We start from the raw sequence: 24,365 nt of genomic DNA on the forward strand, positions 1-24,365 counted from the left end.
GACGCTCCGCTATCCACAGTCCACGAATTGCATTTCTTCCTGACATAACTCTCCTTCTGTGCGATAAAACTCACCGGTTCCCTTTCGGTATTTACCGCTTGCATGGCGACGACTTCATAGCACGCCACTTGTAACAATTCTCCTTGAAGAGGCCAGACTCCTTGCAAAAAAAAACATGCTTTGTTTGAATTCTGCGCCTTGAGCACCGGCTCGCCACCAACTCCTTTGCTGTCCCTTTCACACCGCTTGCGAAATTCATCCAAAAGCTTCGACTTGATGCCAGAAAGTGATGACTCCGGCATACTGCGCAACACCATAGCAACCTTCAGTTTCTCGTCTAGAGAAAGCCCTACATTCTGCAGACGTCCGAATAACTTATCCATTTCGAGCAAATGATTTTCGGCATTACCACCCTCCTGGAGCTTTACATCACACAGTTTGATTAACAGCGACAATTACGACGTGTTTGTCGACTTCTCGTGGTACCCTTTTAGCCCATCCCATACGTCGCGAGTCGAAACACAATGCTGAATAAGTGTGTACTGGCGCGGTTTCACACAGAGAGCAATTGTTACTCGTGCCTTTCGGTCTGATTTTCGCCAGGAAACGGTCTCCGGCTCGGGCTTCACCTCGTCGATAACGTGCCAGAGATCTTCTCTCGTCAGAAGCATCTCAACCTCGTACTTCCACGTCGCATAATTGTTATTGTTGAGCTTCACAAGGGCAAACTTCCCGCATCTGCCATTTCGCTCCAAAAATCAGACACCGCGACGATCTACACGCGAAAAAATTACCGATAGCTACAGGCGACCGCACCGAAAGACGAAAAAACTCACTTTAAACCGCGAAAATACTCCGTTGCTCTCGATCCAACTCTGGGTCCATAGCCTGTATATAGGAACCAGGGAACAGGTTAAGGTGATTATAGAATGAAGCCCGTGGTGAATTTCAAATTCACCACACGTTTATCTACATACATTTCCAAAAGCCCAAATCTGGCGTAATAGTTTTCGTAGTGTGCCGAAACTCAAATTATGATTGTTCAGCATAACTAAGCAAACGATCTACCATTATTTCAGCCCCATACGCGTTATGGTTCTTTCATCTCGTGCTCTTGAAAAAATATTGGAAAAGCACGTGGTTTACAAAATGGCCGATTTCTGGCTTTATTGTATAATGGAAAATTATGGACGAGAACAGCTTCCCTGGAAAGCTTACCAGACTGATCAAAGCAACGGTGAATGGTGTGCAAAACTGTGTGAAGATTTCGGGCGAACACTCCAGTTTGTTCGAATCGCGCCGGGGACTAAGACAAGGTGATGGACTTTCGTGCCTGCTGTTCAACATTGCGCTAGAAGGTGTCATGCGGAGAGCCGGGTGTAACAGCCGGGGTACGATTTTCAACAGATCCAGTCAAGTTATTTGCTTCGCGGATGACATGGACATTGTCGGCCGAACATTTGCAAAGGTGGCAGAACTGTACACCCGCCTGAAACGTGAAGCAACAAAAGTTGGACTGGTGGTGAATGCGTCAAAGACAAAGTACATGCTTGTGGGCGGAACCGAGCGCGACAGGGCCCGCCTGGGAAGCAGTGTTACGATAGACGGGGATACCTTCGAGGTGGTCGAGGAATTCGTCTACCTCGGATCCTTGCTAACGGCTGACAACAACGTTAGTCGTGAAATACGAAGGCGCATCATCTGTGGAAGTCGGGCCTACTACGGGCTCCAGAAGAAACTGCGGTCAAAAAAGATTTGCCGCCGCACCAAATGTGTCATGTACAAGACGCTTATAAGACCGGTTGTCCTCTACGGACATGAAACATGGACAATGCTCGAGGAGGACTTGCAAGCACTCGGAGTATTCGAGAGACGGGTGCTTAGGACCATCTTTGGCGGTGTGCAAGAAGACGGTGTGTGGCGGCGAAGAATGAACCATGAGCTCGCCCAACTCTACGGCGAACCCAGTATCCAGAAGGTAGCTAAAGCCGGACGGATACGATGGGCAGGACATGTTGCAAGAATGCCGGACAGCAACCCTGCAAAGATGGTGTTCGTTTCCGATCCGGCAGGTACGAGACGACGTGGAGCGCAGCGAGCGAGATGGGCAGACCAGGTGCAGAACTACTTGGCGAGCGTTGGGCGTATCCAAGGATGGAGAGATGCGGCCTCGAACTGTGTATTGTGGCGTCAAATTGTTGATTCAATGTTATCTGTTTAGATGTAGACTAAATAAATGAATGAATTATTTGAGAAAATGTGTTTTTTCTAGGGGTGTTTTAGAATTGTGTAACTTGTTCCGGCGCAAAATGGCGCACACAACTTTTTAGTACACTGAAACTGCTGTATGTCTACTCTTATCTCGCGGTTGAAGCTAAATTACACGTGAGTTTTATAGATTTCAAATGTCTCACTTTTTGCTCTACTTGTACACTAAGTTTATGTAAATGCTATACGATCACAATAAAAATTAATCATTGATAGGTGGCCAATAGGCCAATAGTATATTGCAACACGATGAACTGAGCTGATGTATGTATGGGTGTATGTATAGACATTTTATACACCCATCTTTGGAATTTAGCAATTAACAATTTTTCACTGAAAACTGCATGGGGAGAATGATTCCATTATTTATTCTTAAAAACAGTGGGGTGCGTTCTAGAAGAAAGCATTGTTTTCCATATTAATCGCCATACTCGAAATATTTACTTCGTTTGTCAATATAAAACCACTTGATATGTCAATTAAAAACTTATTTTCACAAAATACTGCACGATGGTGATGTTTGGAGTCATGGAAAAGTTTAACACATCGGTGAAAATTCCTTTCTCGTTCATTATAATCCACCACCGTTCATTATTTACAAATTTTCAATAATAAATAATGGACTCAAATTCCTAATGCAGCTTTTTGTGAGAAATTGTTATTTGCTAATTTCCAAACAGTGTGTCTATAAAATGTCGATACATACACACATACACACTAATATACACACATACAGACATCAGCTCAGTTCATCGTGTTTCAATATACTATGGGCCTATTGGCCACCTATCAAAAGTTAATTTTTATTGTGATCCTATATCATTTACATAAACTTAGTGTACAAGTAGAGCAAAAAGTGAGATAAAAGGATAGAAGGCCGTTTCTTCAACTATAGCATCATCAACGGCAACTATAGCATGCCCACACGAAGGGAGGCCCGAAGATGAGAAAGAAGCGTTCTATGCACAGCTGGAGCAGACATACGGTGGATGCCCACTACGCTCAGGTAGGAAGGGAGGAAATGTAAAGACCTGTCATCGAACTGGATAGTCTGCATACTGTATCGAACAACATCGACCAACGATACATATTTGCAGCCTCCCGCGGAATGATAGTCCGAAGCACTATCTTCCCCCGCAAGAATATCCACAAGGCCACATGGAAATCACCTAATCAAGAAACAGAAAATCAAATCGATTACGTTCTAATCGACGGTAAATTCTTCACCGACATCACGAACGTACGCACTTACCACAGTGCGAATATTGAATCCGACCACTACCTCGTTGCACGGAGTCGTCCGCCGCGGCTAAACATTGGGCGGCTACAAGACGATAGGCTAGCCCAAGACTACACGCAGCAGCTGGAAGTGGCACTCCCAACGAAAGAGCAGCTAGAGGCGCAGCGTCTCTTGAAGATGCCTGGAGAGATATTCGATCCGCCATTGGAAGCACCGCAACCGCTGCACTAGGCACAGTGCCCCCGGATGAAAGAAACGACTGGTATGAAGGCGAATATGTGCAGTTAGTGGAAGAGAAGAATGCAGATTGGTCGAAATTGCTGCAACATCGCACAAGGACGAACGAGGCACGATATAAACGGGCGCGGAACAGACAAAACTCGTCTTTCCGAAGGAAAAAGCGCCAGCAGGCGATCGAGACCGTGAAGAAACGGAGCAACTGTACCGCGCTAATAACACACGAAAGTTCTATGAGAAGTTTAACCGTTCACGTAATGGCCACGTGCCACAGCCCGAAATGTGTAAGGACCAGGGAATGTAAAACATCAACATTGCCAATGACAACAACATTGTCCTATCTTGTAAATGTTGGAACAAACTCAACCCGCAATAAGAGTTTGTCCCAAACTGCAACAGAATACGACAATTATCGCCTACCGCTTATTTAGAGAAGTAGTCGGTTTTCGACGGTGTTTTTGGGTAAAAATGAGTATCAGTTATCAATGTTTTGACATAAACTTAACCATCTGTTAACATGATTTATGTTTTACTTCTGATATATACAAGTTATCGCAGTTTGAAAAGTTCACAACAATTATCTCTCCATGTTTGTTGCAGATAAAATGGAACGCAACAATGCATTGTCTTTATTATTGGATGAGGACAAAGAGTTATCGCTATTCTCTTTTGTTGCTTGTTTTTCAGCGACAATTACATTCCTTGGTAAGGACATAAACGGGAACCTTCTTAGGGGTAGTACACTTATTACGTAAGCAATTTTTCTGGGTTTTTTGAATCCCCCTCCCCCCATGTAAGATTTTTTTCATACAAATGATTTTTTATTTATATGGTGCGTAAGGTATTGACCGACCCCCCCTCTTAGTGCTTAAGTAATATGTGTACAGCCCCTTACGAACGAGCGTAAGATAATCCAAAGGTGGCAGCAGCACTACGAAGAGCACCTGAATGGCGATGTGGCAGACAACGGTGGCGGTATGGTAATGCACCTAGGAGCACGCGCGCAGGACATACGACCTCCAGCTCCGAATCTCCAGGAAGTCCAGGAGGAGATCGGCCGGCTGAAAAACCAACTACCAGGAGATCTGTTTCAACACGGTGGTGAAGCACTAGCTAGAGCGCTGCTCTGGGTAATTACCAAGAGTTGGACTGATGAGGTTCTGCCGCAGGAGTGGATGGAAGGTGTCGTGTGTCCCATCTACAAAAAGGGCGATAAGCTGGATTGTAGTAGATACTCTCCCAAATTTTATGCTGGCGGCTAACACTAATCGCAAGAGAGCTCGTGGGGCAGTACCAGGCGGGATTTATGGGTGAACGCTCTACCACAGACCAGGTGTTCGCCGTACGTCAGGTATTGCAGAAATGCCGCGAATACAACGTGCCCACACTTCATCTATTTATCGACTTCAAACCCGCTAAGGCAGCTAATGCACAAAAATGGATTTCCGGATAAACTGATACGGTTGATCAAGGCGACAATGGATCGGATGATGTGCGCAGTTCGACTTTCAGGGGCATTCTCGAATCCCTTCGAAACGCACAAAGGGTTACGACAAGGTGATGGCCGACCCACGACTGGAGATATTTCCCTATTTATTATGGTTCTATAGCATACTTACCCAAATGCGTTATAATACCGGAATTGTTACTCGAGTGTATTCGTTTTTCACATAGGTATACGAAAAAATCACACTAGTCCACTAGTCAGAAATTCATTCAGTTGCACAGACGTGTACAAGCATCCGATGTACCGTTTCAAAAACGCAGGATCTGTGGACGTTTTTAACTGCAAAGTAAATGTATTTTTTAAATTCTTTTTTAGGCTGTTTTTATTAATTAAAGAAAAGTTCATCACCTTGGAAGTAGCTGTGCCGATCATTGCTGCATCTCCGAGCGACGTGGCCGAAGATTTCCCGAGTTGTGTGTGAGTTTCAATCACCATTTAATAACAGCCTAATAGGAGATTCGAAGTTTCTATAGGAAAATAACACAAAAACGCCATTTTTATATCTGTTCCAACAAAAGCGTACGGTCGGATGATGATGACGACGACGACGAGAAAAGCGCTTCAAAGCCCTCCCGCGTTATACTCAAGATAATTTTACCCAGTGTAAGCTATTGCTGCTTATCCCCTCTGAATCCGAATCCTAAAACGTGCTTGTCGCTTCCATTCTCTCGTTTTCTCTCACATCAATCGATCCAAACCAGTTGCCGTTTCTTATTTCCGAATGTGTTTGCTTGTCTATTTCTTCTTCGCTTCGTACAATTGTAATTCTTGCTTCGTTTGTTTGTATGTTTTGCTTGCTATGTACTTAATAGAACTTTTCATGATAAAAAAATAAAATTTAAAAACGAAAATTTTCTTTTACAAGAGTTTGTGTCTCTATTTGAGTGGATCCGTCGGCTGAGGAGTGAAGACCCCTCGACCATTTTAAAGCAAATACTATATCAATTAATAATCTATATGTTCATAATTATAAAGAATGCAACAAGTTACGATGGCTCAGTGCCACCGTCGGCCTAAGTTTTGTCTGTAAGTCTGTTTAACTGCAACGATGTGGGGTTTGTATTCGATTTGTTTCGATCTCTACGCGCACGCAGATTCGTCAGAAGAGGTCCGATATTCATGTAGCGTTTGCTAATCGCCGAGTTCACGCAAAAGTAGGTTGGAGCGATAATATTACATCCTACCGTCCTTGTGTGGACGCGGCGTTAGAAACTCGAACATGTGCATCGGCGCAAAGTCAATCATAACGGATTAATCGAAATGAAACATACGAGCTGACAATTATTTTGATTGGGAGTGATGACGTGTTTGTGATAAGCTAACTCTTTTAGTCTCTGATGCTGTTTGCCAGCTGCTTGGCGGCCGCAATTTGTTGTTACTCGCATCTATGTGTTCTGATGATGATGATAAGGATGATCAAATTTAAATCTAAACTCTATCAATTAATATTTGATAATAACTGTAATCAGTTTCGGTTGTTGTTGTTGTGGTTGCTGCTGCGGCTGTGTAGGGACTGGCTTTTCCATTTCCGTTTTGCTTCCTATATTTTTGTGTTTTTTGTTTTTTAAACATTTTACAACTACTCTTCCATACACGTTCCGAACGTACTAACTTTTCTAATCGTCTCCATCCATTCAAGCACCCATACATGATTTACATGCGCTGCTGCTGCGGTTTAGTTTGTTTTGTTGCTGCACTTATCTTCCCTTATCTCTGTGTTTTGTGTTTCTGTTTGTCCTGCATTTATTACTTCTGTAATTTAATTCGTTTTTCTTCTTGCTGCTTCTGCTTGCTACATAATTTTGTTTAATTAAGGATATTTTGTAGTAATAACTGTTTTCCACGATTGCACGTCATTTGCTAGAATTGCATCCTTACCGCAATGCATTGCTTTGTGGAAAGTCGGGAAGAAACGAAACAATAACATTGTCCAAAGATAACACCACGAGTTAAGTGACGGGATCCATGTAAATCGAATGGCAACAATCAAGAATTCTTACGTAATTGGACTTGTTACGCCGAATTCTCATGCAGAATTAGTTTAAAATGGTGTATATTTTATATATCAATGCTTGGCTGTTAATCGAATGCTGGAGTGACAAATAATAAGACGATAGTCAATCGAGAAGTAGGTGATGTGCAGCAGGTGACTTCAGTTCCTGTGAGTAAACTGTCAAATAGAAAACAGCAACGACAAAAAGAAATCAAAATTGGCATCAGCACTGCCTCAATTTGTTCAAATGTCCCATATTGATTTTTTGGCAATTTTGTTTTTAGTTTGAAAATAAGCTCATTATTGCTTGCTGTTTCAGAAAAAAATAGGTACTTTGTTCTAAAAATATAAAAAAATAACCAAAACCAATTTGTAGCATTTTAAATTTCATTCATAGAACAAATTTGGTAAAACTTCCATGATTCTGTTATGCAAATAGAAACAGTGTGCTTGGGAAGGCGTTGAATTAATTTTCTCCTAATCTTTTTCTTCACTAAAAAGAAAATTTTACAAATTTGTTTAGGAAATATATGAAAAAGGGCAAAATAATGAGCTGGATCTTATTATCTTCATCTTACACATGGAGTAGGTGGTCTACGTGAGAAACAAAATCTCGTACCGATACACGATATTAATGTAACACAGGCAAATAGACGTATCACAATCAGAGGCACACAGAACATAAACCCTCGAGTTTGATATTTCAAACAAGGCAGAATACCTACTCTGGAGCGATGGAGTATTATAGCAATTGCTGTAGCTAACAGTATTATCGGTTTGTCTGTGTCAAACATAATCATAAATCACTTCGTTTTTGGATGTACCGTGATATAGCACATAACATCATGATACATCCAGCGTCTCGGTTTTATTTCTAATGATTAAAGCGTGAACAACTTTAAACATTATCGGGTACGTATAATGGAATCAACTTAACTATGATGAGTGCTAGCAGGTAGGGCATAATCAGAAAAACACCGTGGAAATTGAAGGAGCAGTATGGAATTTGGCGAAATGTGAGGGTTCCTACGATGTGTGCTTAGGACCATCTTTGGCAGTGTACAGAATACCGTATATGAAGAAACATAATAAACCACAAATTCGCACAACTTTACGGTTGGGACATGGATTCGATATCCAAAGCACTTGACTATCAAAATTGGAAGGAGGAGCAACCGTGGAAGCAGTATTCTAATAAAAAAACAGTTGAAGATTAATTTTGAAAAAATATGATTAACGACAATATACTGTCTGAGTTACTTCAAATTCACACGAAATGTTGACTGTACTTTATCTCTAAAGTCGTTTTTGGACGAAAGTTAAATAACTGTCTTAAGTAGATCGATAACATGCGGCTCAAAATCAGCCAAAGTGAATTTCTCTCCTTACTTTCAGCAAGCAATACATTTTGGAAAGTGCCCTTTCAGGAAATGGCATACAATTATATTCCTTTGTCTTTCCTTTTGCCACTCTTCTCTCTATTTGCCGCTCTTGCGACTGCCTCAATTGTATGAGTTTTTCCCGCTTCGATTTTTATTTCCCTTCTCTATTTTATGGTATATTATAAAAAGCTTTCACATTGTTTTGTTGTGTTCCTTTTTAGTTTAATAATCTCTCCTTTTCTCTCTCCCGCATTACTAGATTCGAAACATACCATATGATTCTATGTTACGCTATTGTTACGCATTTCTTCTTTCCCTTGAATTCAACACTCTGCCTCTATTTGTTAGCCCTCAATATCTAAATCTGTGTTTGTGTGTTTGTTTACCATTTCCGGTCTACCAACATACCCCCACGGCACTCAATCTTTCGCACGATCACCGCGTTTCTGCTCATCAATGTTTAACATTCCACATTGATTCCTTACTGTTCCAGCCTAAACATTTATAATTGATTATTACTACTACGCTTACTATTAGCTAAAACTTATCCTGAAATATAAATAGATTATTGGTAGCGGCGACGGCGATGATGTTCTCGAGCGGGTGCCAAGCGGTGTGCAGGATCTTCTTGTTAAAGTCCAAACAGTCAACGCTGATTTCGTCCTTTTTCCGCTTGCCACCCGTGCAGACCTTGCGCGGCTTGAGCACCGTCTTCGGCTTGATGATATCCCGGGACGCCTCCAGCGTGACGTCCTTCTTGCTGTTGCGGTCAAACACGCGGAAGAAGTTATTGTAGCTGCCGGTCATGATCGAACTGTCGTTGCCGTTCCAGCAGCATTCGAACTTGTCGAAGATGCAGTCGTTCTCGTACAATGAGCACAGCTTCGTGCGGAGGTATTCATGCACCTGGAAGGGAAGAGGGCGAAGCTATTAACTTGTGTGTAGACACAGCATCAGGCGGAATATCTTCCGTATATGAAATAAAGTAATGTTATATACTGGTGAAAAAGTATAAAGACAAGCTTGATTCTTGTTATAATCAATAGTGCTGTCCAATGAGAGCTTGAAGTAGCTCGAAGTTTCTCCCTGCCCTGCTCTTGCCGATTTTCTGACAAAAAGGAACGAGCAGGACGGGACCAACTTCGAGCTACTTCGAGCTGCTCATTGGACAGCACTAATAACTGGGCGTTCGCTAACTGGACCAAAGCTCAGTTGAAAAGCAGTTTTTTGTCAAAAAGCAAAAACAAAGTCTCGTCTGCAAGAGGTGTCAAAATGGTAGAGTTAGGCGGGGCAAGATGGGTCACGGATCACTCGATTTGATGATAAAATTTTATTTTGGTCGAAATGTTATACTAACTGCGTTGAAATAAATAAATTTGATCGAAAATTAGACATTCTAACATGAACTTACAAATGGGGCAAGATGGGTCAGCACATACTGAAGTGCATAGTTCGTATTCAAAACATATTTTCCATTGATGGTTTAATCATTTTAAGGTTACTTTTGACATAATGATGTTAATTTGTTTATTAAAAATGTCTATTTTTTGTTTTTAAGAAAGCTATACTTAGACGGCTTGTTTTTATAAGAATTTTCAGACATTTTTAAATGTAGCGCCATTTCTTCATCCAAGGCTTAAACATTATTTTTTATTCAATATAATCATTGACAATAAAGCTTTCTATCTGTGTGTAAATCAATATTGGGAATAAAAACAATATTAATTGCAGTATTTAAAGGTGACCCATCCTGCCCCGCTGTTTGACCCATCTTACCCCGTCATTTTTTGATTGACAGAAAAATAGACTTCTACTTCAATGACTCGAAGTGGAATAATAAGTGGACTTTTTGTTATTTCATACCCCTGGCTTACAGATTATGAGCTATTTTTATAGATCCATGTTGAAAAGTTGAATTAAAATGTTTCTGTTTTGAGATATTCAGGGTTCGCCTTAGGCGACCCATCTTGCCCCATCATACCCTATATAATTCTTGTTCCATGTAAAATACTGATCATAACAATGCATCGCACATCCCCTCGTCAGCGCAGTTAAAAGCGGCACTCGTTAACTGGACTGATGTTCTAGCCCAGTTAGCGAATGGTTGCTGTAGCTGGTCAGTGGAGGTTGTTGAATTCCAATATTCTCAATCCAGTTGAAACCCGGAATTGGGGAATAGCGAAGTTGGATTTTTCTCACAATCCTAACTTCGGAAGTGGTACGCTGAATAGCGCTTCGCGATATGAAAACAGCGCACCACTTCCGAAGTTAGGTTTAACGTACGGATTGTGAGAAAAATCCAACTTCGCTAGCCCCCAATTTTGGGTTTCAACTGGATTGAGTATATCTTGGTAGCCAATGGCGTCAGACTGCGTTACCAAGATCGACATCGACAAAGCAAGGGCTGCCTTTAGGAGTTTAAAAAAAATCTGGAAAAACAGGCAAACCTAAGGCAACCGCCTCCCTCCTCTGAGTGTTATATAATTTATGGATGCTCTCTTATGGATACTCGATAACGAAAGTCGAATGAAAACGCTCGTCACCCTCATTGCTTTCGAATGTTGCTCGAGAGTTAAACCCCAAACGCAATAACGGAACGTCCGTTTCCGTCGCCGTTCCGTTGTATTGCGTTTGGGGCTTTATTTCTTGTTGAAAGCTTAGAACTATATTCGCTATTTTTTTCTGTAAGTGAAGCAAATGAATGTTTTATTATTGTATCTCGAATGAAAGAATGCCATTAGTATGCCTTTATTAATACTTCCTCGTTGCCGATGACACCACCGGTTTCATCGCTTCGGACCCTGACCCAACAATAATTGCCACCAAACTTCAAGCGGCTCAGAATGCAATTGAAGACTATCAGAAAAAGTGGAAAATAAATGTCAATGATGGAAAGTAGCAAACAATCTTTTTCAAGTTCCATGGTCGACCGATGCTCTGTACCTCGGCTTGACGTTAGATCAAAAGCTAAGATTTGCCACCCATATCAAGAACGGCCTTAGCAAAAGTGATAAATTAATCAAAACACTTTATCCACTCGTCAACCGGAGGTTGCATCTGGATAAAAAATCAAAGCTGCTACTGTACAAAACGGTTTTAAATCAACGATGGTCTACGCTTTTTCTGCTTGGTATGACGCGGTAGCAGGGCAGCAGGTCGTGGGCAGCAGGGTCTATGTCCAAGGGCTTGACGATCCCTCCCCAGGCCATCTGCGAGTTGTGGGGCTTGCCTAGGATGTGGTGGGGTTTGACAGTGGGCCCTGTTAAATTCCTATAAAAAGCTGCATTTATCCGCAAGTAGGCCCCACCAAAGCGACCGTGTGCCGCTCAAAGCGCACAAGCCCAAGTCCTGGTGTTAGGTGGGACGCTAAACAGCCCTGACACGACGGCCCTCCGACGAGACAGGAGGTTTGCGCAGGCTCAATAAGTCTGGAAAACAAATAATTACGAACAATATAAGAGATAATGCGACTCGATATAATCGGCAAAGACCTAGGCGACGAATAAAGGATCACGATTGGAAGCTTGGAACTGCAAGTCGCTGGGTTTCGCAGGTTGCGACAGGATGATTTACGATGAATTACATCCCCGCAACTTCGACGTCGTGGCGCTGCAGGAGATTTGCTGGACAGGACGGAAAGTATGGAAAAGTGGGCATCAAGCGGCTACCTTCTACCAAAGCTGTGGCACCACCAACGAGCTGGGAACCGGCTTCATAGTGCTGGGTATGATGCGCCATCGTGTGATTGGGTGGCAGCCAATCGGCGCAAGGATGTGCAAGCTGATGATTAAAGGCCGTTTCTTCAACTATAGCATCATCAACGTGCACTGCCCACACGAAGAGAGACCCGACGACGAGAACGAAGCGTTCTACGCACAGCTGAAGCAGACATACGATGGATGCCCACTGCGGGACGTCGAAATCGTCATCGGTGACATGAACGCACAGGTAGGAAGGGAGGAAATGTATAGACCGGTCAACAGACCGGATAGTCTGCACACCGTATCGAATGACAACGGCTAACGATGCAGCCTTCCGCGCAATGGTAGTTCGAAGCACCTTCTTTCCCCGCAAAAATATCCACAAGGCCACATGGAGATGGTGCCCCCGGATCAGAGAAACGACAGGTATGACGGCGAATGTGAGCAGTTAGTTGAGGAGAAAAATGCAGCATGGGCGAGATTGCTGCAACACCGCACGGGGGCGAACTAGGCACGATATAAACAGGCGCGGAACAGACAAGACTCGATTTTCCGGAGGAAGAAGCGCCAGCAGGAAGATCGAGACCGTGAAGAGATGGAGCAACTGTACCGCGCTAATAACACACGAAAGTTCTATGAGAAGTTGAACCGTTCACGTAAGGGCCACGTGCCACAGCCCGATATGTGTAAGGACATAAACGGGAACCTTCTTACAAACGAGCGTGAGGTGATCCAAAGGTGGCGGCAGCACTACGAAGAGCACCTGAATGGCGATATGGCAGACAACGGTGACGGTATGGTAATGGAACACGCGCGCAGGACATGCGACTTCCGGCTCCGAATCTCCAGGAAATCCAGGAGAAGATCGGCCGGCTGAAAAACAACAAAGCCCCTGGAGTTGACCAACTACCAGGAGAGCTGTTTAAACACGGTGGTGAAGCACTGGCTAGCTAGAGCGCTGCACTGGGTGATTACCAAGGTTTGGGAGGAAGAGGTTCTGCCGCAGGAGTGGATGGAAGGTGTCGTGTGTCCCATCTACAAAAAGGGCGATAAGCTGGATTGGAGCAACTACCGCGCAATCACATTGCTGAACGCCGCCTACAAGGTACTCTCCCAAATTTCATGCCGCCGACTAACACCAATTGCAAGTGAGTTCGTGGGGCAGTACCAGGCGGGATTTATGGGTGAACGCTCTACCACAGACCAGGTGTTCGCCGTACGTCAGATATTGCAGAAATGCCGCGAATACAACGTGCCCACACATCATCTATTTATCGACTTCAAAGCCGCATATGATACAATCGATCGGGACCAGCTATGGCAGCTAATGCACGAAAACGGATTTCCTGATAAACTGATACGGTTGATCAAGGCGACGATGGATCGGGTGATGTGCGTAGTTCGAGTTTCAGGGGCATTCTCGAGTCCCTTCGAAACGCGTAGAGGGTTACGGCAAGGTGATGGTCTTTCGTGTCTGCTATTCAACATCGCTTTGGAGGGAGTGATACGAAGGGCAGGGATTGACTCGAGTGGTACGATTTTCACGAAGTCCGTCCAGTTATTTGGTTTCGCCGACGACATTGATATCATGGCACGTAACTTTGAGAGGATGGAGGAAGCCTACATCAGACTGAAAAGCGAAGCTAAACGGATTGGACTAGTCATCAACACGTCGAAGACGAAGTACATGATAGGAAGAGGCTCAAGAGAGGTCAATGTAAGCCACCCATCACGAGTTTCTATCGGTGGTGACGAAATCGAGGTGGTTGAAGAATTCGTGTACTTGGGCTCACTGGTGACCGCCGATAACGATACCAGCAGAGAAATTCGGAGGCGCATAGTGGCTGGAAATCGTACGTACTTTGGACTCCGTAAGACGCTCCGATCGAATAGAGTTCGCCGCCGTACCAAATTGACTATCTACAAAACGGTTATAAGACCGGTAGTTCTCTATGGACACGAGATCTGGACGATGCTCGTGGAGGACCAACGCGCACTGGGAGTTTTCGAAAGGAAAGTGTTGCGTACCATCTGTGGTGGGGTGCAGATGGCGGACGGTACGTGGAGGAGACGAAAGAACCAAGAGTTGCATCAGCTGTTGGGATCGTTCACACCGCAAAAATCGGAAGACTGTGGTGGGCCGGGCACGTAGCCAGAATGTCGGACAGTAATCCGGTGAAAATGGTTCTCGACAACGATCCGACGGGAACAAGAAGGCGAGGTGCACAGCGGGCAAGGTGGATCGATCAGGTGGAGGACGATTTGCGGACCCTCCGCAGACTGCGCGGTTGGCGAAGTGCAGCCATGGACCGAGCTGAATGGAGAAGACTTTTATGTGCAGCACAGGCCACTCCGGCCTTAGTCTGATAATAAATAAATAAAATGGAGGGACCCCGCTCATCATTCCGCATATGATGAATGATGTAGACTACTTAGTATCGGCACTCTTCAAATGAAAAACGAATAGATCGAGGCTGCCTTCGCGACCAAACTCGTGACTGATGACATTGACCCTCCGGACCTTCTCATGAGGTTGAATCTCCGGAACGAAAAACGCACCATTTAATTGACTGTATGGCATGAATGAACCTCCCCGTGCTGCTGCGACTGCGTGAAACAGCTCGATAGTCTAATTAATTTCAATTTACCATCGACCACCTTTTCAAGATTGTAATCGTTGTGTACCTACTTATTTACATAGGGGAAAAGACGGCTTTGGCAGGTTTTGTTCTATTATCGGCAGGGGGTTTTTGTCGACCGAATTGTTTGAAATTTGGCCACAATATTCTTTGATATGCAAAGAATGTTTAGGCCAAATTTGAGCATAATCAGTCATAAAAACCCCCCCTGACAATATTAGAACAAAACCTCCAAAGCCGTCATTCCCCCTATTTGCTATATTAATTTAGAACAAATGCCAGAAAAACCTATACAATAAACATAATTTCAAAAATCAAAGTAAGGGAGTGTACAGTATGGTCCATAAAACCCAGATTAATCCACCTACAGTGAGATTTTGACCCTTTCTTAGTTATGAGGAATTTTTTTCCAGACTCCAGTATTTAAAACGAGATAAAACTACTCAGCTTCCCACGGCGATTTACCGTGAAAGTGACAAAATAATTGCCTACCCAAAGGCGGATGTCATGGGTTGAGTGACAACTCAACGAATGATAACGTACTGTACATCATGATGCCTATCTATAAGGCGCTCGTCGGATTGAATAACTATTGTGACATGGTTAGTAACTATCGTAACGCTGGTTGCATATATTGTACTTGTAATTTTCAGAGACCTCGATATTGATTAATCCAGAACTAACTAAATCAGTCATTGATCTGAGCGAAACTCAATAGCTTTCAATAATAACATATATTTCGCCTTATGGATGCCTTATTTTGTAAAACTAAACTTGTTCAATACCTTAAAAATGAGCGAGATTTTTATGGTAGTAAATTTCAGAATTTGCACACATACGCACACATACAAGCATACAAGTGATCTATTAGTGTCTCAAAACATGCTCACATTTGCTATCTAGCTTCCACTGAAGAAATTTTTGAAATCCCTTTCAATTTTTACGTTTTTGCTTTTCTGAGAAGATTTTTTTGTACATGCTTCTATATGTTCCTCAATTAAAATCATTTGTTTCTTTGAAACAAATAAGAAAAATAGTCATAATTCCATGTCATATCATTCGTTAATGCCAAAGTGAATTTGCTTAAAATACCATACATTTTATTTAATAATTCACGAGATTTCTTGATAGATTAATACGTAACACATCTGCGTAACGCATACAAAGTGAAATTATAGACACTTCCGAAGGAAGGGTCAAAAAATGCGAAAACATCAAAATTATAGTTACGTAGTTACATAGTTGAGAGACTATGTTACATAGTAACAATTTTTTTCATTAATACATTCACTAGATACAAATGTTTTTTTCATGATACGTTTGCTTACACACATATATGAATAGTAGAAATAACCCTTTAACGTACAAAAACATAAGTTAAAAAACATTTTCGCATTTTTTTATGGGCCATACTTTATACTATGGGCCATATACACTCCTCATTGTACACAGGGAGAAGATCGTAATAAAAGGAAAAGAACGAAATATATTTTTTGATAGAACAAATACCAAGCCTATTTCTGTAAACAATATCTTGAGACCTTTGCTGACACAAATACCAAAGTTTTACTCACCGGATAGGTCTCAATCGGTTTCGTCTCCATGTGCAAGTCCCACACCTTAATACTCAGATAGTCTCGGGAAATCATGTACCGGCCGGTGTTGCTCAGCTTGACGTCGCTGATTGAGCTGATAATCTCGCGGAAAAAGCTCTTGTTGGTGATGTCCACGTCCTCCGGTTCCTCGAACAGTTTCGCGTGCCGATCGCAGAGCGCGGACGAGCGCATATCACATAACCTAATTGTACCCTTGCTGCTCGAGTACACGAACACGTTGCACTCGGTCGGGTGGAACTCGGCCGCCGTGATGACCTCCGTCAGTTCCTCCATGTTCGCCGGCTTGATGTCGACGATGTTGAAGCTCTGGTCGGTGATCTCCAGGTGCCACAGGTTGAGCCGCAGGTCGTCCGCCGACAGGTACGTCTCCTGGTCCGAGTTGACCGATATCGAGTTGATGTGGTAGGTGTGAGCGTTGGCGAAGATCCGACGGGGCGACGCCTCCACCATCAGGTCCATTGGCTTGATCGATGGCACCCGCAGCGCACTGATCGACGACGGATCCCGTATGCTGCCATTGTCTTCTCGCGTGTTGTAGCCCTCAACCCGTTTGTCCCGCTCCGACACCTTCCAGAGTTTTATCGTTTTGTCGTTGGTCGACAGGAGGAAATGGGACTGGTTCTTGCGCTTCAGCCATCGGATTTTGTTGATTTTTTCCTCTATTTCTAGTGATTTTAGATAGTCGAACTCGGGCTCGTGTGACTGGAAGGTGGAATAGACGTTGTATTCGCCGCGCCGCGGGTTTGACGATTTCGAGGCAGGATCTCTCTGCGAAAAGAAATGGTAGCAAAAAAAGTTGTTTTAGAAATCGATTCCAATTTGTAGTTAGTTTGATTGTTGTAGGCGCACACTGCAGTGTCAGCCGTGGACCAAACGGATTATAATGCCAAAAATGAGGGCGAGGACACCGAGCAAATCATTTATTAATTATTGAGTCTTTAAGAGACACGCGACATAACTTTCTACCTTGTATAGACACGGTCGTGACCGAGGAGGAGCTGTGCTAAAGCTGACATGTACTTGTACTTAGCAGAACGTGGAGCATAAAAGGCACACTTTTGCTTTTAGCATCGACGGGTTTTGTTGGCAGCCGGCTTGCTGTTGCTGAGGTTGTCAAATCGATTGAATTCCCCAGTGAGGTAAGCACGGAAGCGGGTCGCTTTTCAGAAGCTAATTTTGCTTGAATGACGGTCACCGTTCACGTCATGATGTTGTTTATGGTTGGTGAACAAGCGAGCATATATTGAATATAGAATGAATTCGATTTGCAGCACTGCATAAGACTCCCACCAATAGTTGCTGCAAGTAATTCTGTTGTAAGATATGTATGCATCCGCATCCTTATTCTGCAGCTTCGAAAAATAAACTTTCGTTTTTAGCTATAGCAGTTATGACGAGCTTGACATGTTTATTTCTGTTTTACAGGTAAAGAGGCAAACGTTTAATTCTCTGCATTCTTGAATTTTTTGAATACGTTCGTACACAACTTTAGACCACCAAATCTAGGGCCCCACAGATTTGTATCTATTATCCCGTTTTTAGTGCACGTATAGAAACCTAGATTTCTATATATTATTCGCAATTCGATAATGGTGCTATGTAGTACAGAGTACAGACGATAAACGCATATGCAAATACATATTAACACTTTTGTGCACAACAAGGGAATCAATCTATACTAATGGGTAGCCCCGATGAATTTTGTCATTACGCGGCGCTTGCTTCCAATGCTCACCCACGCAGGCGTTTTTCGTTACGTTCCTATGCAAACGATGAGTCGATAGCTGCTAAATTTTTTTTTTTTTTTTTTTTTTTTTTCGAGAGTTGACCAGTTGTAGTCTTAATAGACTGGTATCTCGGCTGGGCTCTCCATGTGATACACAATACTAGCAGACGACTCAAGATATGTTGCTCACTAGGTCACTGCGGCCTGGGTTTGTATTGTGATCATACCGATACATTATTCTTTCTATCTACAGTCTGTCAATTATAAACCGAACAAATAATGGAAGCTCAACATGTACAAAGATGTTTTCTGAATAAGTAGTTAACATGTAAATTTAATTATTAGTTACTTGGAGCCGACATTCAATACCTAATAGTAGTCTATGTTGACAACGGGTGGTACTGTTGCCATTTCCAAGTAACAATTTCGAATAAAGATGAAATGATATCATTCTGGTAGGGTAGTTTCAAAATAGATTAATTTAAGTATTATTGTAATAAATGGACACATTGAAGAGCTTCCCTTATTTTAACACGGTTGAGTATCGGATGTTTGTCAATACGTCGTCGAGTTAATTGTATCCTATCAGTCACAGTAATGTCATATGTTAAAGTTTCAGTAGTCTAATAGTGATCATTATACAAAATTTCTGTCCAGTTGTTCCGTAATTGCTTTTTTTGGTCAAGTTCTATTCCTTTTCTAATATTCAAACCTTTATTATTTATTAAAATAATGAGGTCTAAAATTCAGTTATTCAGATTCAGGGTATACAATATTCAATATAATAGTGGATGAACGCATCATATGGTCTATCCTCATTTCCGTAAGTGGTCAAGTTATTAGTCTTGTAGCAATAATAGTGGTACTAGTTATTCTCTATCTTGTGAGTGCAATGGTCTCAATTAACTATTCTAAACAGAACTCTGTCTCTTGTCTTTCTGTCCACCGATGGTCATGTATTTATTTTCGTTTTTATTATTTATTTGATATCATTAAATTTCAGTCATTTATTTTACTATCGGTCATTTATTTTATTATAAGGTAAAGGTCAGCGAATTTGTCTTAATACGAGAAACACTTAGTTATGTCCCCTATATATCCGCTAATTTTTCTAACTAACCTAATAGAAGGAAGAGAGAAACAGTTTTTTTTTGCGTTGATTTATGCAGCATGCAGAGACTAAAATAAAAAGATTATCGAGAAGATATAATAGATACATTCACTATCTGCAATGCCTAATTAGTAAATCTACAAATTCTACTTTTCACTACTAAAATTCTACTTCAGCTATACGGGTACAAAATGAATTATTGTTAGCTACTACTACAAGTATAAATAGATGTATGCTATTTGGATAAGCGTTTGTTTCAGGGTCTTGTTAGTATTAGAGTTATGTTAGTTAGACCCTACTGAGCTCCTGCCGGCACCTCCAAATTTACCAATAGGCAGTTGTTGTTAGATCGTGCGACACTAACTATTAGTTAACTTGGAGGCATGGTACCTCAAGTGTTTGGTATAACTGTTGACCTTATTTAAGTAAGATGTGATAAAAGTTTCTCTACGGAGCTTATTTTCAAACCATTACCATTAAAATAACGATATTCTTGTAAAGGAGATATAAAAAATGGAAAAATATCTTAATTTTTAATTTAGTGTTGAACTTAACCTTTGTTTGAAAAAAGCACTCTATTAAACAACAAAAATAAAATAAAATAAAATCTTTTAAGACACTTGAAATATCAACGTCAAGCCCCTTATCCATGGACAGGGGAGTCGATAGCTGCTAAATAGACTCAAATTGATTGAAATTTATTGAACATTCGCGTCTAGTTTGTTACACAAAAGAGCTTGAAATAATTTATATCAACGTGACGCGAATCCTCTTGCACAGGTGATATGTATTCAGGTTTTCTAAAGACGCGAATTGAGGCTCTGGAGGGAAAATTTATTTCTTTTAACACAGTATATCGCGAAAATGAATGTATTCCGAATCCGTTTGATTCGCGAATTAAAATTAAATTAATCTTAGAAGTGACAGTTTAAAAATTGACCTTTTCCGTCAAAAATTGTATCTCGTTTTATTGTCTCAGTCGATTCTATGGCTTCTTTAAGGTTAACTTTTAAGGTAAACCAAAGAACTCATATTTTTTTAAGCCTATAACTATTTTAAATATCGAAAACAAAAACCGAAAAAGTGTTGCACGTTTTAACCGGCCTGAAAAATTCACCCGATGTTCGTTCAAAATCGGGCCAATCTTAAAAAAACAGCACTTTTTCGATTTTTGTTTCAAATTTTAAAAATACTTAGAGGTGTCAAAAAATATGGGTTTTTTGGGAAAGTTAACCTTAAATAAGCCAAAGAATCGATTGAGCGAATAAAAATTGTTGACGGGAAAGGTCAATTTTATAAATTGCTCACCAGAGTAAGATTACTTTTGACAGATATCAAATAATTCGGCACCAACATTTCAAAGGCGCGAAACTGCTTTTGTAGACATGAGCTTCTCACGTGGGCTAATTTTGTGCCCACCCACGCATTCCAACACCACTGATGGAAGCAACAAACCCTGTTGTTTTATTGAATGGCTCTGGATTGCGTGGGCGCCCGACCAGTTTGCCATAACAAAATTGTATCACAATTATATCAAATATTAATATCAGCAATAATTTTATTATAAATTTGATAAAGATAAAGAATTTGATAAAGAAAAAAAAACTATATGATTGACATAACATGATAATAACAAAATGTAATATAATTAATACGAATAGCAATACATATTTGTAACACAATCAATGATAACTTTGTTCTTTTCAATAACATAATTTTTCATAATTTGAGGTATTTTTCAGTCAAATTGTTGTTCAATTAAAAACATATTTAACAGTCTTTCGCGAATCAAACCTAAAAGGGATACTTTGAAAATTAAAAAATCACCCGGTAATAATAAGAATAGCTGCCTGGTGCTACCCAGAAAAAACCAATAGGACATGTGTTGGTTCAATAACTGTCAAAAGTAATCTTGCTCTGCGAGCAGGGTTATTATTTAAACATTGAACTGTCACTTTTAAGTTTGATTTTCGTTTAATTCGGGAAATGTGACAGACTTAGACACTGCTCAAACTGGATGAAGGAGTAAAGTTACATATTTAGGATCTCTCACATTTCCCAACCTTAACTAAGTGAAGGCGTTCTCCCAAAATGGCAAGAGCATGCCCCGGAAAATAATAACTCTTATTCCCGACCTGACGAAAATCGATGAATCGGTTTAAACCGCTGCGCTGTATCATCAGACATTTGACCGATAACCCACTGTGTTCACAGGCAACCTGGAGATCATGAATGTATTAAAACTAACTCACCACCCCATTTTGTGTCCTTAACATTCTGCTGTAGTACAATTATTGAGTCGCCGGGCATCGCACTATTTTCTTATGTAACAATATTGAGGCTGACAAAAGCGCTGACAACTCACTGCTTTCGGTCGTGTGTATCCGAGCCATATTATTGGCTTCATACATATATAGTTATCATCAAGATGCCAATTGGATATCTCTTTTTGAGTTGACTATACTTAACAGCGTCTGCGACCTGGTATGTGAAGTATTTCAGCCCAATATGATGTAACTAACGAGTAAACAAAGATCCATTCATTAGTAATATGTGAACGAGTTTAAACGAATAAGAAAAAATATCCAAATACGAGGCACTAACGATTATTAATGCGAAATCTGTCTGTTTGCGAAGATTTTTTTGTATACATATGCTTGTTGTGACGGAACAGAACGACACCACTGACTGTGTTCTAGCGACACTGCATGTACGCAGCCAAGTCACGATCAACGTTTGGCTAACAAAATAGGTTCTTCAATTTTTCCGTGTTGGGTGACAGTTGACAGACAGAGGAGGAAGAAAAAGGTGAGCAAAAAGTAAAAGTAGATATAACAGGAACATAAACAAATGTTAGAAGTTGAAAGTGAATAATATTTATGGATAAATGAAAAGTTTAGGAAGAGTATAGATTAAAGAAATTATCGTATAGAAAATTGCATAAATCTGGTCATACGATCACATCACGCATACCGTAAGTAGATCGGGAACATGAAATAAATGTGAATTAAAATTATGCTTCAATGAACAGCTGAGCAATACGGGTGCAAGACAGTACAGTGGTGCTCAATCAATGTTACAAACAAATCATATTTGCCAGCTACAGTTACAAACTAATGTTACAAACAAATCATATTTGCCAGCTACAGTTGAATTCTGGCACAACCTTGCCCAATATTCATCTTCGTGATGCTTAATAGTATGATGATTAATCGCAGCCTTCAGATGAATATGAAATAAACAGTTCTTTGTTATGGTGTGATGGGCGTGACAAAGGCAAGACAATTTCTATACAACCGTAATCTTTATGTTTGGCATATTTATCTTTGATTGATTTCTGATGGATAAGAATTACAGAAGCAACACGAGTGTGACTAGTACTTAATCAACAAAGGTACCACGACAATGATATTGGCAAAATAGCCTTACTTATGATCAGTATATAAAAAAAATCATGGCCGTACCAATCATATTATAATCAGTGTCACCATTTAGAATCAATTTTCAGATTGCTAGTTGGCGGAACTGACACTCAATTCCCCGTAACACGGTAGATCACTTTGACGTAGTGTGTTACGGAGTAAGATCTACCAAACAGAGCCCTAGCTTAATCCATTTTTCGAGCTAGGGCAATAAGTTGTGGTAATTAAGGATTCATCGTATTTAGTCCTCGCTACCAACAACAGTGTTTGAAGTATAACAACATTAACTTTACCCTGCAGATAGTTGAACTGAACTGATCGCTGGAAAAATCGAGTTACGGGCTTTAATGGGTACTAACTCTTCATGAACTGTTAACAATGGTAGTGAGAGGAACACACGGAAATTCTTATTACTGAACAAATTCTTTAGCTAGAAATGGTTTTGTAGATAGACTTAAATCCCGAATTTGTAGCTTTACTGGTGATATTCTAGAAGCAAGATAAAGGTGTGGCAAGGGCTCCGATGCATGGCCAAATAACAGTATTACTGATCTGTTTTCTCAAAAAAAAAATTGATTTCCTAATGACAAGGGGCGCGCCTTCAATGGGATTACTCTCTGTGAAAGGTCTAAAAAGCGGGACCTTGTCATTATGCTCTCGAAAAAAAACAAGAACTGTATCGAAACCGATACGGCATTGCTTCTCAATAGTAATGGATAAATTCGACATGCACTTATACACTAAGGACACGGGTAATGCTACAATAGATCTAATAACTGGTGGCACATCCTAACATGGGCAGCAGGGAATGGGGGCAGCAGGGACTTTGTCCAAGGGCTTGACGACCCCTCCCCATTGCCACTGCGAGTTAGACCGGGACCATCGTCCCTAACCCCTAATCCCAAGGCATCAAGCGAACCGTGCCGAGGGGATGCATGGCCAGGGGGGTGAAATCATAAGCTAGGCCTTTAACGGAGCCTGTGGGGTACCTGGGCACCCTCCACAGTAATTGTCCCTTACCGCGTCATGCTGGGCTCTGGCGTGGTGGACCTCTTTTCCCGAGCAATTCGTGGGACCAAAATGGAAAACCAAGTCAATTCTTCAATTAGCGGTAGTAGTGTAGGCAACAACCCCTTCGCAAGAGGTGGGTTGTTCAGGTCTCCGCCTAGGAGGCCAGAGGCAATAGTCGGCAGCTCAGTACGCAGCGCCAGCGTGGGTCACTTAACCTTTCTCTCGGCTAAAAAAACGCCGGTAGAGGTTATTGACGGCCCATGGCTTGTGGAGGCGATGAACCGCAAACGCGATGGGCTTTCGGCCTTCGAGGTGGCGATGGAACAGCTGGACGTCATCATCGACTTTGCGTCATCGAAGCATAATATCAGTAAGGACCTCAAGAGGAGCTTGCTGAAACTTCGAAAGTCGATGTTGGACGCCAAGCTCCAACGGAGCAGACACAAAAACGGGGGAGACAGTCTCCAGGGGATGAGCTCCCTGGGGGCCGCTCCAAAACGCGGAGGGTTACT

The 24,365-nt window shown here is 41.6% G+C and overlaps 1 protein-coding gene across 8 annotated transcripts in view; it reads right to left on the reverse strand.

Annotated features, from left to right (window-relative positions):
• Positions 1-5,746: 5,746 nt before the first annotated feature.
• The window catches only part of LOC134203588 (protein phosphatase PP2A 55 kDa regulatory subunit), a 183,137-nt gene continuing 164,518 nt past the window's right edge, over positions 5,747-24,365 (reverse strand). For all 8 annotated transcript variants that reach the window (XM_062678462.1, XM_062678488.1, XM_062678482.1 and 5 more), the window contains 2 exons: positions 16,542-17,351; positions 5,747-9,533 (listed from right to left, as the gene is read on the reverse strand). In XM_062678462.1, the coding sequence (XP_062534446.1) occupies positions 9,165-9,533; positions 16,542-17,351 (1,179 nt within the window). In that variant the 3' untranslated portion in view covers positions 5,747-9,164. The remainder of the gene's footprint in view (positions 9,534-16,541; positions 17,352-24,365) is intronic.

This window comes from Armigeres subalbatus, chromosome 1 (assembly GCF_024139115.2).
Source record: "Armigeres subalbatus isolate Guangzhou_Male chromosome 1, GZ_Asu_2, whole genome shotgun sequence".
Lineage (NCBI taxonomy): Eukaryota > Metazoa > Arthropoda > Insecta > Diptera > Culicidae > Armigeres > Armigeres subalbatus.